At 41.5% G+C, this 12,878-nt stretch overlaps 1 protein-coding gene across 6 annotated transcripts in view; it reads right to left on the bottom strand.

Annotated features, from left to right (window-relative positions):
* Positions 1 to 10,884, bottom strand: part of SLF1 (SMC5-SMC6 complex localization factor 1) — a 33,424-nt gene extending 22,540 nt beyond the window's left edge. Inside the window, exons 1-7 of one of the 6 annotated variants that reach the window (XM_082191358.1) lie at positions 10,195 to 10,268; positions 10,066 to 10,145; positions 9,227 to 9,340; positions 8,718 to 8,793; positions 4,501 to 4,744; positions 2,419 to 2,581; positions 1,102 to 1,233 (exon numbers count right to left, since the gene is read on the bottom strand). In XM_082191358.1, coding sequence (XP_082047484.1) covers positions 1,102 to 1,233; positions 2,419 to 2,581; positions 4,501 to 4,744; positions 8,718 to 8,793; positions 9,227 to 9,340 — 729 coding nt within the window. In that variant the 5' untranslated portion in view covers positions 10,066 to 10,145; positions 10,195 to 10,268. Of the gene's footprint in view, positions 1 to 1,101; positions 1,234 to 2,418; positions 2,582 to 4,500; positions 4,745 to 8,717; positions 8,794 to 9,226; positions 9,341 to 10,065; positions 10,146 to 10,194; positions 10,300 to 10,567 lie in introns of those variants that run through there. The other 5 variants (XM_082191359.1, XM_082191356.1, XM_082191360.1 and 2 more) reach the window with 5 other exon arrangements.
* Between the last annotated feature and the right edge of the window lie 1,994 nt (positions 10,885 to 12,878).

Raw genomic sequence — 12,878 nt, 5'->3', positions numbered from 1 at the left:
ACCCTCCAACATCCTACTGATCAAAATTGGGGTGCTCATTTTTTGGGTCCTGAGCTCTCATGGGATCCAGCTGACCAGACCAAAAAACAGGACATTCTGGGATCCAATGAGAAGCCAGGATGGCTTCTGTAATTCCATCATGTCCCATTCAATTCGGGACAGTTGAGCAGTATGCAGTCAATGATATTTGGGATGTAGGCAGAAAGGAAAGAGTAGTTGTTTAAGTAGACTTCTGCTCTTGTAACTGCTGGATGCCACTCATTAGCTAGGATCCAACTGAGCCTATCACAAGTAATGACACATCCGCTTGTGTAGGGGGTGCTTCCACAATTTTCTTCCTCTAGCTGCAGTCCCCTACGCCACATCCCATGCCTTCCCAAAGGGATCCCTACTGTTCATGAGCAGCTTTGGAAGGAGGATGGAAGTAGGGGACAAGGAAAGTCCCATCGCACAGGGAGTAACTACCAATAATTAATCCAAAATATTGATTTTAAAAATAATCCACCACATTTTCACTCTGTTTGCACCCCTACCAAAGTAGGCATCAGTTAACCTAGTTGTGCATAATATTCATCTCTTTAAGAGAGTAAAGGGGGTTTAATACACTGTTTAAATATTAAAGTAGTTAAACCCAGAGATAGCTCCAACTCTCACAATGATTGATTTTTTGATAGAAAGAAGTCCCATTTGAAAGGTGAAGAATTTTTCCAGTGCGTGTTCTCTCCACCAACTTAATAACAGTTTTTCATTAAAGCAGTATTGGCAGATTGGGCCTATATCATTTTTGTATAATTCTAAAACTTTTAAATCCTTTTCATTGATTTATCACATGGCATCATTCCTTTTGTAATAATTCCTTTCATGATTCCTTCACAAGACCTCATGCATTCTCTGTTTTTCACTATTTGCATTTGTAACAGCCATTTCATCATTGGACCTGCTCTGCTCGATGAGACTTTAAGAAGTGGATCCCAACCTCTATACACTATTTTTTTTAACACAGTGCAATCAGCTTTCTTCCACATTTATTTCTGTGGAGACTTTTTTCTTCAGTTGACTTATGCTATAAAAGTAATAAATGTACATAAGACTAGTTTTTACCTGTTCAGAATATATATGCTTTATAAGTTCATTTTTCATTTCAGCAAGATGCCTGCCAGTCATCACCTGTCTTGACTGTTCGGGTTTAAGATGGTTCTCCTGGTATTTTTCAGCATCGCTTTTAATTTCCTTCTGGGTGATAAATGCAGCATATTATTGTCTATTCAAATATAGAGAGGCCATATAGCAACACAGACAATTACAGTTAAAACACTATGGGTTGGATCCAGCCTGGTCTTTTGGTGAATGGAATGACTTCTTCCATTTGCTATAGGAATTGAGATCCAGAAGAAGCCTCCCCGCTGGAAGAAAGTGCCCAGTGCCCTCTTGTCATCCTATTCCAGGGAATCTCCTGATTTTTCTGAAGCAGCTTTTAGGGGCTCATTTTCAGGGGTTCCTCCTGCAGGTAGTCTGGATCCAACTCAAGCAATTTGGACTTTTCCTAGAGGTGGCTAAACTTTGGCCCTCCAAATGTTCCTGAACTGGAACTACCATCATTCCTGGCCATTGGTCCTATTGGTGGAGGATGATGAGAACTGGAGTCCAACAACATCTGAAGGGCTATTAGTTAGCCTCCCCTGGCTTAGAGAGGAGAGCTCTATTATTGAAACAGCTGAGAATATGTGAAAATATAATTAGAAAGAGAGCTTGTTCAAGCATTCAATATATGGCCCCCAATCTTCAGGAAGGCACACACAAGGCTTTCAGTAATATGCTGTTAACAACCACAAGAAGAGGCCCAAGGAAGTGAATGATTTCCATTCCCATCTGGATCCTGAGTTGGATAGGAAGGTGCATTCTGCTCAAAACTTAATGTCAATGGGATTGCACACATAGACTAAATGCACCAATCATGTTCGACTACCAAGAGCAACTCCAAATCCAGTGCTGAAAAAAACATGCTTGCAACCCTGTTAGATGTGGGCATTCAGTTAGGTGATCAACATACATAGTGTACTGATCCAGAGATATGGTCTGAAGTCCTGGCAAACATTGTCACAAGGTCTCCAACACCAACCTTGCCAGGATTTGCTAGCCTCAAACACACAAAAGCAAATCACGGTCCAATATTTCCTTAATGCTGCTATACTTCACTGTCTTGTATGCAATCTAAGGAAGATGATACAATAGCAGTCTGATAATTTTCACTCTGAAGTATTCATGAGAATTTAAATGCTTCAAAATAAAAATCAGAGTTGAAATATTAATCCAATGATAATTTGGCTTAAATTGGTCTCTTAAATTTGCCACAAATCAACAGTTACATTTAAAATAATGTATTTCGATTATGATTCTCATTATATTAAGTGTACTTGCCTCTAAGAGATAAATTTCTAAATAGCCAACTGGACAGTATGGCACACCAATGAGATGCTTCTCTCTTTCTTGATCTAGTGCTGGGTTATTAGTTAACACATGAGTAATGTCCTTTGGTGCACTTAATGCTGCATAGACTGTGGCTTTTCCTGCTTCTAGAACTCTGTAGGAATGAAACAATATAAACTTGATGGAAATATAAAATGTAACTCTTATTTTAAAACCTACACAACATACAAAAAAGGAAGCATAAATCTACTCTTTAATTCTGTGGTGGGGGTGAGGGAACACATACCTAAAAATGCAGTTTTAAAAATTCCTATCCGAAACATGCATATTTGCTTTGTCAATGCATTAGTTTAAAACTGAACAGATTTCATATAGTCAAAATGCTTGATTTGGTGGTTGTTGTTTTTAAACAACAGTTTTTAAACTGATCAACAGAAATTACTACCAGATTTACATGCAAAGAGCCAACTGTGTGAAAAAGTCCCATGTGAAAAACGGGCAGAAATGGGAATGACCATAATAGACAATATTCATTTCCCATTTTTTTCTTCTCTCCAAGTAAGTTCATGGTTCTTCAGATGGGAGCAACTTGATAGAAACACCAAACCTAACATACTCACAAAAGGAAATGCAAATATGGCCTAGGAAGCACAGTGGACATAAGATCCTTTCACACAAAAAATAATTCAGTTAGGATTTATCTACACTTTACGGGCACGGTCAACGCTTTAATGTTCTCCTTTTTTTGCCGCTGCGAAAACCTGCTCTTTAAAGTTGAATCAGAGCCAACGTCAATCCATGGAAAACCTGAACTGCTTTTTCTTGCTTGGGCACAGAACTTTGAAGCATGGACCTGTGAGGGCACCTGTTTGGATAAGCCCCAAATCTCTAATGCCAGATTATTGGCTCCTGTGTGTAACCTAGGCCATCTTCACTCCAGTCAGTATGAACACCTGGCCCCATTCTGCAACCATATGATGCAAATTGCAATAGTGCATCCTACTACAGTACTTCCTTTTTCTACCTATAGTTTGTTGGGCAGCACAATGAGGCTGCTGCTTCCTCTCCTTCACTGTAGCTAAATGAGGGTGTGAAAGCACCACATGGACTCCCCCAAAGAGTTTATGTTGGAAAATCAGCAAAACACAAATACATGTGGGAAAGGGGCTGCCAATTCTGCTGGAGTTTTTTTTTATGCCTTTTATCAAATACTTGAGGCTTGCAAGGGCCTAAGTCTGTATGACAATGAGTGATTTGAATTGTACAGTTTACTGGGAAAGGAAACTAATTTTAATTTCATCAAGAAAAGGACACTTCAGGTACAACAGTACAGGTGGATTTGTAACACTGTAATACAAGTACCATCTCCTCCTGTTAAGCCCCCACAATCAACCATGATGGGGAGAGCTATGGGCAAAAAGACAGAGAAGCAAAAGAAAAGTAGTAAAATAACCGCTGAGTTTAGCAGTGAAAACAGTAAATTAAAAATAAATTCTGAAGAATGTACGATATATTGAAGGTGCACAGGACAGCATACATGCAATTACCTCACCTTATCCTTACAATCCCGAGATCATTTGTCCTAGGTCTCCAACTGAGCTTCTAATAGAGATTTGAACCCAAGTCTCTGTGGACCAAGTCCAATACTTTCCAATGAATCACACTGGTTTGGTTTTGGAATTCAGTATTATATTTGTTCCAATTACTAAAAACATATTCAAGATCTTTGCAAGACAAAGTTGTAGACTGAAGAAAAGGACCTTTTGTCCACATGGAAGTAACCCTTGTGCAGATTCTTCTATGCAATCGGTTGTGGTATTGTTATTTAATTTGCTGTGCAGCTGAAAAAACCCCCAAACATCCAAAATGCACTTCACAATTCATAGCAAACAGTTTCTCCTACACCAATATTATCTCTATATAACTAAAACATTATAGTTGAAGTGATCCTGTAGAAGAATTGCTGTGGACCAGAGTAAGTGAGAGGGAGGAAAACACCCACAAAACTATTTTCATCTAAATCAAAGTGAATTAACATATTAATTTCTTCAGTTTAAAGAAGTCTTATCCTACCTTCTCAAAGAATCCTCTAGTTTATCACCATTCATAACAAGGAGGACAACTTTCCATCTGTGAAAGGCCCCTGCAGCACCAGAGCGTATCAGCTCTTCGCGCCATCTTTTAGGTGCAGATTGCATTTGAGGTGAATAATGGGAGACTTTTTCAATTTTATATCCCCATTCGTAAGTTGTTTCATCAAGCCATCTGCCACTTTCGGCACTATTAATTATGTAGTCCTTGGTTAGTATCCACTTTCCTGGAAAGCAAATGAACTGTCATCCACAAAAGAATTTTTTTTCTGCAGACAAATGGCAATCAAATGAAGATCAAATATAAAAATTAGTAACAATCTCTGTTAGGGCGGAAAAAAGGGGATCTTAATGTAATTTCTTACTACAGTAGCTGACCTTTTCTATAACGTTAAAATGTTTTGGCACATTTTCATTAAAAACAGTGATCCTAATTTTTTGGGTAAGAATTCTTTAGCTTTTTTAAAAAATGTGTTCATTCATTTTGTGAAATTTTGTACTAATTAACATTTCATGCTTATACACTAGTTTCTATGCATAATATATTCTCAAAAATATAATATATTTACTTCCAAGTGTATATGTATAGTATTGCAGCTTTAATCGCGCTTTCAAAACACTAAGCATTCTTTTTGGGGTGGGGGTGGGGAAATGCTTTGAAAAATCAACAGATTTTTTGCAAAGGACTGCAAGCAAGAGAATAAATGCCTGCCCATTCCTACATGTGGATTCTTTCTTTAAGAAACCCCCTCTTTTATTCTGCATTAGCATATTTCAGATATATTATTCTATATTCTGTCAGCATGTGCTCTAAAAGAAAAATATAGCTGATAAGACACTCATACTTCTGAAACTTTTCATCTTCAAAATGTGAACCATAAATATCACACATCCACCAGCTAACATACTCTGTAAAGTTTAACTATAGCCATGCCCACCCTAATTCTGGAGGCCGCTATAACCTCAGTCAAACATTAAATTTTAGAGAGAATTATTTTATACCAGCAGCTTCCACCTCCAAAATTGATTTCTCTTCTATTAGCAGATCATGTACTCAACATGCTAGCTTAAATGTGATTTTGATGGTATTGTCCCCTTTCCTCCTTTGCCCAAACCTTATTTTCCCATTCTTTCAGGGTTCAAATCAGTAACAGCAGCACCATACGCTTTACATAAAAACGAACTACAGCATATTTCATAGTGAAGCAGCTAAAACTGTGATCCTAATCAATTTTACAGCCGAGGCGAGCAGATTGTGCCATTGCAAGGCAACGTTTTACCAGATGGTACTTCTATAGGTGCTAGCTTTGCATGCCAGCAGTCATCTGATGGAAAGGGAGGGGGAGGGGAAAGGTACTCTCAGCCTCTTTGTTTAGGAACCATTACCCTGTATTCATATTTCTTGGTGAAAAGGTTCCCCATCACAAAGGCATGCTACCTGAAACACTCAGATTTTGTACGAAAAAAATTCAGTCACAAGTTTCCTTTGAGTAGCTAGTGTGCATTTGTAACAAGTTTGTAGGGAGTTAACATTCTAGGACAGAAGCGTTTTCTGTATTACTGATGCTGATACAAGAAAAATGTATAAATTATAATTGACCTTTATAGTCCAGTGTGCATGGCACTTTATAAAGAACTGTTATAATAGGTCCCTACCTCAAGGAGTTTACAGTCTAAAATAGACACAGTAAAGCAGGGGAAGAAAGGGGGAAATAGAGGCAGGGGTACTTTGGTTTATTTACCATAGGGATTAGGTGCTTATCCATAAGCTTTCCAGAAAAGGTTAGCATTGAGGAAAGGCTTAAGGGAAATAAGAGACATGGTTGAATGGAGACATGCTGAAGGGCGAATTCAGGCATTAGGGCCAGCAAGGAAAAAGGTGCAGTCATTTCATGGAGCTTGAGATGCCACAGTTCAAATAAGAGCTCTGGGTTCAAACCCACATGAAGAAGAGGCTGAAGGGAGGTGTTTGTGTATCCACAGGTCTCTGAAAGCACGAGTTGCTATTTTTTGTGAAAAATCATGATTTTAAACTTATTGATACCTTCCATTTTATCACGTTGGATGTTTTAGTTAAAATCTCGTTGGGATCTAGAATAGCAAAAAAAAAAAAAAAAAAAAAAAAAAAGGAGAAGGTAAAGGACCCCTGGACGGTTAAGTCCAGTAAAAGGCAAATGGACTTTTCAGGCCGAGGGAGCCGGCATTTGTCCACAGAAAGCTTTCCGGGTCATGTGGCCAGCATGACTAAACCGCTTCTGGCGCAATGGAACACTGTGACGGAAGCCAGAGCGCACGGAAACGCTGTGTACCTTCCCGCCACCTATTTATCTACTTGCACTGGTATGCTTTCAAACTGTTAGGTTGGCAGAAGCTGGGGCAGAACAACAGGAGCTCACCCGTTGTGCGGATTCAAACTGCAGACCTTCCGATCAGCAAGCCCAAAAGGCTCAGTGGTTTAGACCACAGCACCAAATGCATCCCAAATTAGAATAGCCTAACCCAGCCTGATGTCCTCTTAGATGTTTGGGAATGCAATTCCCTGCATGGTCTACCCCCTGCCTTGCGGGACATATGTGGGAGGAAAAAAGGCTAAGGAGTAAACCCTACACAAATCCAGAGTAGAGTTCCTAAGATGGTTAGATGGAGTCTTTTATGCCTCCTTCCGATAATTCCTGCAGCTAAGCTGGTGCCAAATGTATTGCTCTGCTTTCCTTTGGACATCAGTGAGGTTGAGTGGGGCTGCTCTTGGACAGCCCAGGACCTCCATACACACTGCCAAGGCTCGCACCCCGGAAAGGTCACTTCAGTGCTGATAACGCAAGTTTCTAGTTACAGCAGATACTCCATTATCTCTCAAGACAGATGGATGCCAACAATTACAAGGTATTTTCAAATTCGCCAAAATCTTTGCCATTAGCAAAAAATGTGTTAAACGATCAATGAGAATTGCCACAACTATGAAAGCTAAAGAGAAGTTATTGTTGGGAAATTTATGGTGATATGGAAGAAATGAAATGAAAACCTTGTTAAATAGGTACAGTACCTAAAGTGCTCACTAAGAATTAGTATCTGCAGGATTTTTAAGGTCACAGAAGATATAAAACACAACCAACTCTAGTTATGTACACACATATGCATAATTTTATTTGTATGCCACCGATCCACAGTTCAAACCATGATCAAGGCAGCTTACAACATAAAAAATGCTAAGTATCTGTACAACATAACAAAAGTAGTCATAAACCATAAATAAAACATAAAAATACACAACCAAACTGAAAAAAATCTACATAAATCGCAACAAGATCTATAACACAGATACAAAAAACCAACAGCAACAACAGCCCCCAACAATCATACCCCAAGAGTATGTATGTGGATGCCAAGAAAACATGTAACAGATTAGAATGGCCTTTTAAAAATCTTATGCATTAAAGTTTTTAAGGTAACTAATTTGATAAATTGATTGTTTATACTCAGTGCATCTTCAGTAGTTAATGGTTACAATTTTAAAATGTTTAATCTGAGTACAGGTATTATTATTTAACAAACTTATATACACTTTACAAGAAAATATTCTTCCAAAAGCACTCTATAGACTATATATCAAGATGTTACCAATTAAATGTAATTTAAAACCATTAAAAATACCCTAACCATTTTAACACACTATTATTTTAAAATGTTATTAAAGACAACAATGGCCAACACTAATGTAGCATAATAAACACACTTAAAAGGCCAAAGAATGTTAATCAGTCAAAGACCTGGTTATAGAGAAGTGCATTTACTTGCCACCTAAAGATATGTAATGAAGGTGCCAGGCAAGCGCAAGCCTCCCTGGGGAGAGCATTCCACAAACAGGGAGCCACCACAGAAAAGGCCCATTCTCGTGTTGCCATCCTCCAGACCTTTAATGGATGAGGCACACAAAGAAGGGCTTCAGATTATGATCACAGGGTCAGCGCATATGGGAAGTGACAGTCCTTACGGTATTGCAGTCCTGAGCCATTTGAGACTTCATAGGTAAAAACCAGTACTTTGAATCGGGCTCGGAAACTAATTGGCAACCCGTGCAGTCAGGCCAGGATCAGTGTAATATGCTCAAATTATCTTGCCCTATTGAGCAACTTGGCTGCCAAATTCTGCACCGGCTGAAGTTTCCAAACCGTCTGCAAAGGAACAGCACACTATACATACCTGCTGCACATGCTGCTAAGAACTTTTCACTCTTGCAAGGCCTCTTTGCTATAAGGTGAGTGCAATCTCTGTATTCCTAACAACAAAAAGAACACACAACCATAAACTAAAAATTGCATACACATTTTCAAAAATAATAAGGTAAGAAGTAGAATTTGCTCTTTTACCAGAGTGTAGCATGCACTCAGTTTTACCACTATGAATACCATATATTGTAAAGTACAGTCATACCTCTGGTTACAGACGCTTCAGGTTGTGCATTTTCAGGTTGCACACCACGCCGAACCCAGAAGTACCAGAACGGGTTACGTCCAGGTTTCGGCACTCGTGCATGTGCAGAAACACTAAATCGCGCTTTGCGCAATAATGCCGAATCACAACCTGTGCGTGCGCACTGTGGGTTGCAAACGTGCCTCCCGCACGGATCACGTTCACAACCTGAGCGTCCACTGTATTCTAGGTGATAAAAATCCACAAAATATTTAGGCTTATAAATTATCGTAATTTACCATAGTGTTAAAAAAAACACATTTTAGTGTCTGAAGCAATTTGATTAGGGTCTTCTTTTCTTGCTTCTTAAATCCAGTTAGCTGGATCCTCCGTTTTTGGATGTCACTTTCCATCTGTTAAAAAAAAGAAAAGAAAAAAGATGTACAACATATATTCTGGCACAATTTGTTAAGATGCAGAGTAGATGCACTTAAATCATCAACTCCAAATTACTATACAAATCTGCTTATTATTACTATTCATTTCTATATCACTTTATATTTTTAAGGGAAAAAATCTCAAAGGAGTTTACAACCTACATTAAAATATCAAAGAGAAGGTCTTCCAGGACACACACAGCTTAATGCCTAACTGTATCACTTACAATGTACAGTGGTACCTCGGGTTAAGAACTTAATTCGTTCCAGAGGTCCGTTCTTAACCTGAAGCATCACTTTAGCTAATGGGGCCTCCTGCTGCGGCTGCGCTGCCGCTGCACGATTTCTGTTCTCATCCTGAAGCAAAGTTATTAACCTGAGGTACTATTTCTGGGTTAGTGGAGCCTGTAACCTGAAGCATATGTAACCAGAGGTACCACTGTATATGTAAATGGAATGTTTCTTAGCAGGGGATATTTGGGAATTGTTTGTCATAAATATTTTCAGAAAAGGGGGGCGTGCAGAAAGGTAGGCTTGAGACTTCAAGATTCACACACTTTTATTTGAGTATTCTACTTGAGTTATTTGAATTAGTCATGCTATGCTAAACCAATAACCTTTCTAGGATTTCACCGTTCTCTGCAGAGCGAGCAAAGTTAAATATCTGTGCCCCAAGTTTGAGAAACTATGGAACTACCAGCCAATGCACATTTACTACAGCCATCCCCACTGTATTCAGCGGCATTTTGCTTCTGGATAAACAACGCCTAGGAAAAAAAGGCTGAGATTTTGCCACGATAGTGGCTAAGCCACCTGCTCGGGCACGCAACCTTCTTACCTGGAGAGACAAGTCCGCAGGAAAGAGAAGCTACAAAAAGAGAACGTACCCGCCGGAACATCACTAAGTCAAGCGACTTCGCAATACAGTAGTTCTGGAGCCCGCGCAGAGATTCCTACGGAGACTACGCCCGCTACGCTACTCGCGTACCGAGACCCGCCGCCGCGTTCGGAGCGCGGGAAAAAAAGGGGGGAAAGAAATCGCAAGCCAGAAGTACGGAAAGTGGGGGAAGAGGGGTGGGCTCTCAGGGAGTTTCTGAAGAAGACGCTCCCCACCCCCCACAGATAGATGCAGTTTCAAAAGAAGAGCGTGTCCTACGAGAGCCTCGAGGGCTATGCTGCTGAGCTGAGGAGAGGAGAGCGCACCGTTGCCAACCGGCTCGAAGAACTCCATCTGCCTGTATTTACAGCCCCGCGCGCCGTTTACCTCAGGCGATTTCCCCTCAACGTCGCACGGCGCGGCCTCTCAGTACTTGGAGCGTTTCTCCCGCCTTCCTTCCTTCCCGCGTAGGCGCTCGCTCGCTTTCTCTCTTTCGCGCGCGGGAAAAGAGCCTGGGCCTCCTCCTCCGTCTTGGTGGCTCCTCCTCCGGATGTCGGAGCCCGGCCATTCCGAGCCGTGGTTACTGACGCTCGTTTGGTCTCCGGGGCTACCAGGCGCCGAAAGAGGGAGCGGGGCCCGGCCTACCTGGTAAGTGACGTCGGAGTCTGTCAGGGCAGCGGGGCGGGAAAGGGGCTCGGCCCTCCTTTCGGCCTCTGAAGCGCCCACCTGCCCGCTGCTGCCACCCTCGCCTTCCGTCCATGGTTCTCCTCAAACGCCGAAGGGAAACGAAGGAGACGGAGAGACTCACTGACAGATGTGTTGTTGTTGTTTGTTATTATAGGAGCTTTCTAGCGAATGGGTTTGGCCTTAAAAAGATGCCTCAGGACTGCTTTCTTAGCTGAGGACGGAGTGGGCTGCCCCCCTGGAACTTAGTAGGGCATATTCTGTGCATCTCCTAGTCAAGGTGCCACAGGACTCTTTTTTTTTTGCTACTACTGCTCCTTGGTTAGGTTTTCATCCAAACTAATGTAGCCCCACGCATAGGGGGAGCAGGGGGGCGGTTGCTATAGCCTAGCCAAAATCAAGTAAGTAAATAAAACTACTTAACTAACTGCCTCCCCCCCCCCCCAGGCTTTCCCCGCTCTAAAAATAAATCCTGGCTATGCCCATGGCAGTCCCCCCCCCCAATCAAGGAAATGAAAATACTTAACTAAAAGAAATTGTAGAAAGTTTGACAGGTTTTTCTGAGCACTTGGTCAAAAGAAAGTAATTTAAAACAGCTTGTTGAAACAATTCATTCCGAATCTGCTAGACAGAAGAGGATGGCGGGTGGGGGGGGGGTCCTGCCCCCCTCCAACACAAATCCTGGCTATGCCCATGGTCCCAGTTTTGTATCTTGTTTAGAAGTTCCTGAGCTTTGGTTTACAGTGGTACCTCTGGTTACAAACTTAAATTGTTCCGGAGGTCCGTTCTTAACCTGAAACCGTTCTTAACCTGAGGTACCACTTTAGCTAATGGGGCCTCCCGCTGCCACGGTGGCACAACTTCTGTTCTCATCCTGGGGCAAAGTTCTTAACCTGAGGTACTACTTCCAGGCTAGCAGAGTCTGTAGAGGTGTTTGTAACCCAAGGTGCCACTGTACTACTTTTCTCCTCTTCCCCACATTGTTCTTCAGTATTAACTCAGGTAGCAGGCTTATGTCCTTGTGAGCAAGACCCATTTTATTCAGTGGGATTTACTTCTGTGTAGAGAAGCACAGGGTTGCACTGTCAAGTTCCGTTGAACTAAATATATGATGTGATGTGCAGCAAGAGATACAGTGGTACCTCGGGTTACATACACTTCAGGTTACATACGCTTCAGGTTACAGACTCCGCTAACCCAGAAGTAGTGCTTCAGGTTAAGAACTTTGCTTCAGGATGAGAACAGAAATCATGCTCCGGCGGCGCGGCAGCAGCAGGAGGCCCCATTAGCTAAAGTGGTGCTTCAGGTTAAGAACAGTTTCAGGTTAAGTATGGACCTCCGGAACGAATTAAGTACTTAACCTGAAGTACCACTGTACTTCAGTTTGGGGAAAATTGATAGTTCTAGATAGCAATTACCGTATTTTTCGCTCTATAACACGCACCTGACCATAACACGCACATCGTTTTTAGAGGAGGAAAACAAGGGAAAAAATATTCTGAATGAAACAGTGGACGTATCATTTTTGTGCTTCATGCTGTGGCCACAGACATGTGATCTGATGGTGAATTTGGGGTGACCCAATGCAAAAATCCTGAGAATCCCTGTGGATCCATGCTTTGTAACCACGTTTTTGCACCATTGCAGCCCCAGGCAACAGTGGGTGCGTGATTTTTTTGGGGGGGGCAGGCTGTAGCCATGGACATGCTATGTGCTCTGATGGTGAATTTTGGCTGACCCAATGCAAAGATCCTGAGGATCCATGTGGACCCATACTTTTTAACCACGTTTTTGCACCATTGCAGCCCCAGGCAACAGTGGGTGCGTGATTTTTTTTGGGGGGGACAGGCTGTAGTCATGGACATGCTATGTGCTCTGATGGGGAATTTTGGCTGACCCAATGCAAAGATCCTGAGGATCCATGTGGATCCATGCTTTGTAACCATGTTTTTG

This window comes from Podarcis vaucheri (genome assembly GCF_965113315.1).
Source record: "Podarcis vaucheri genome assembly, chromosome: 11".
Taxonomy (NCBI): domain Eukaryota; kingdom Metazoa; phylum Chordata; class Lepidosauria; order Squamata; family Lacertidae; genus Podarcis; species Podarcis vaucheri.
The sequence above is the reverse complement of the archived record's forward strand: the minus strand, read 5'-3'. Positions and strand labels throughout refer to the sequence as shown.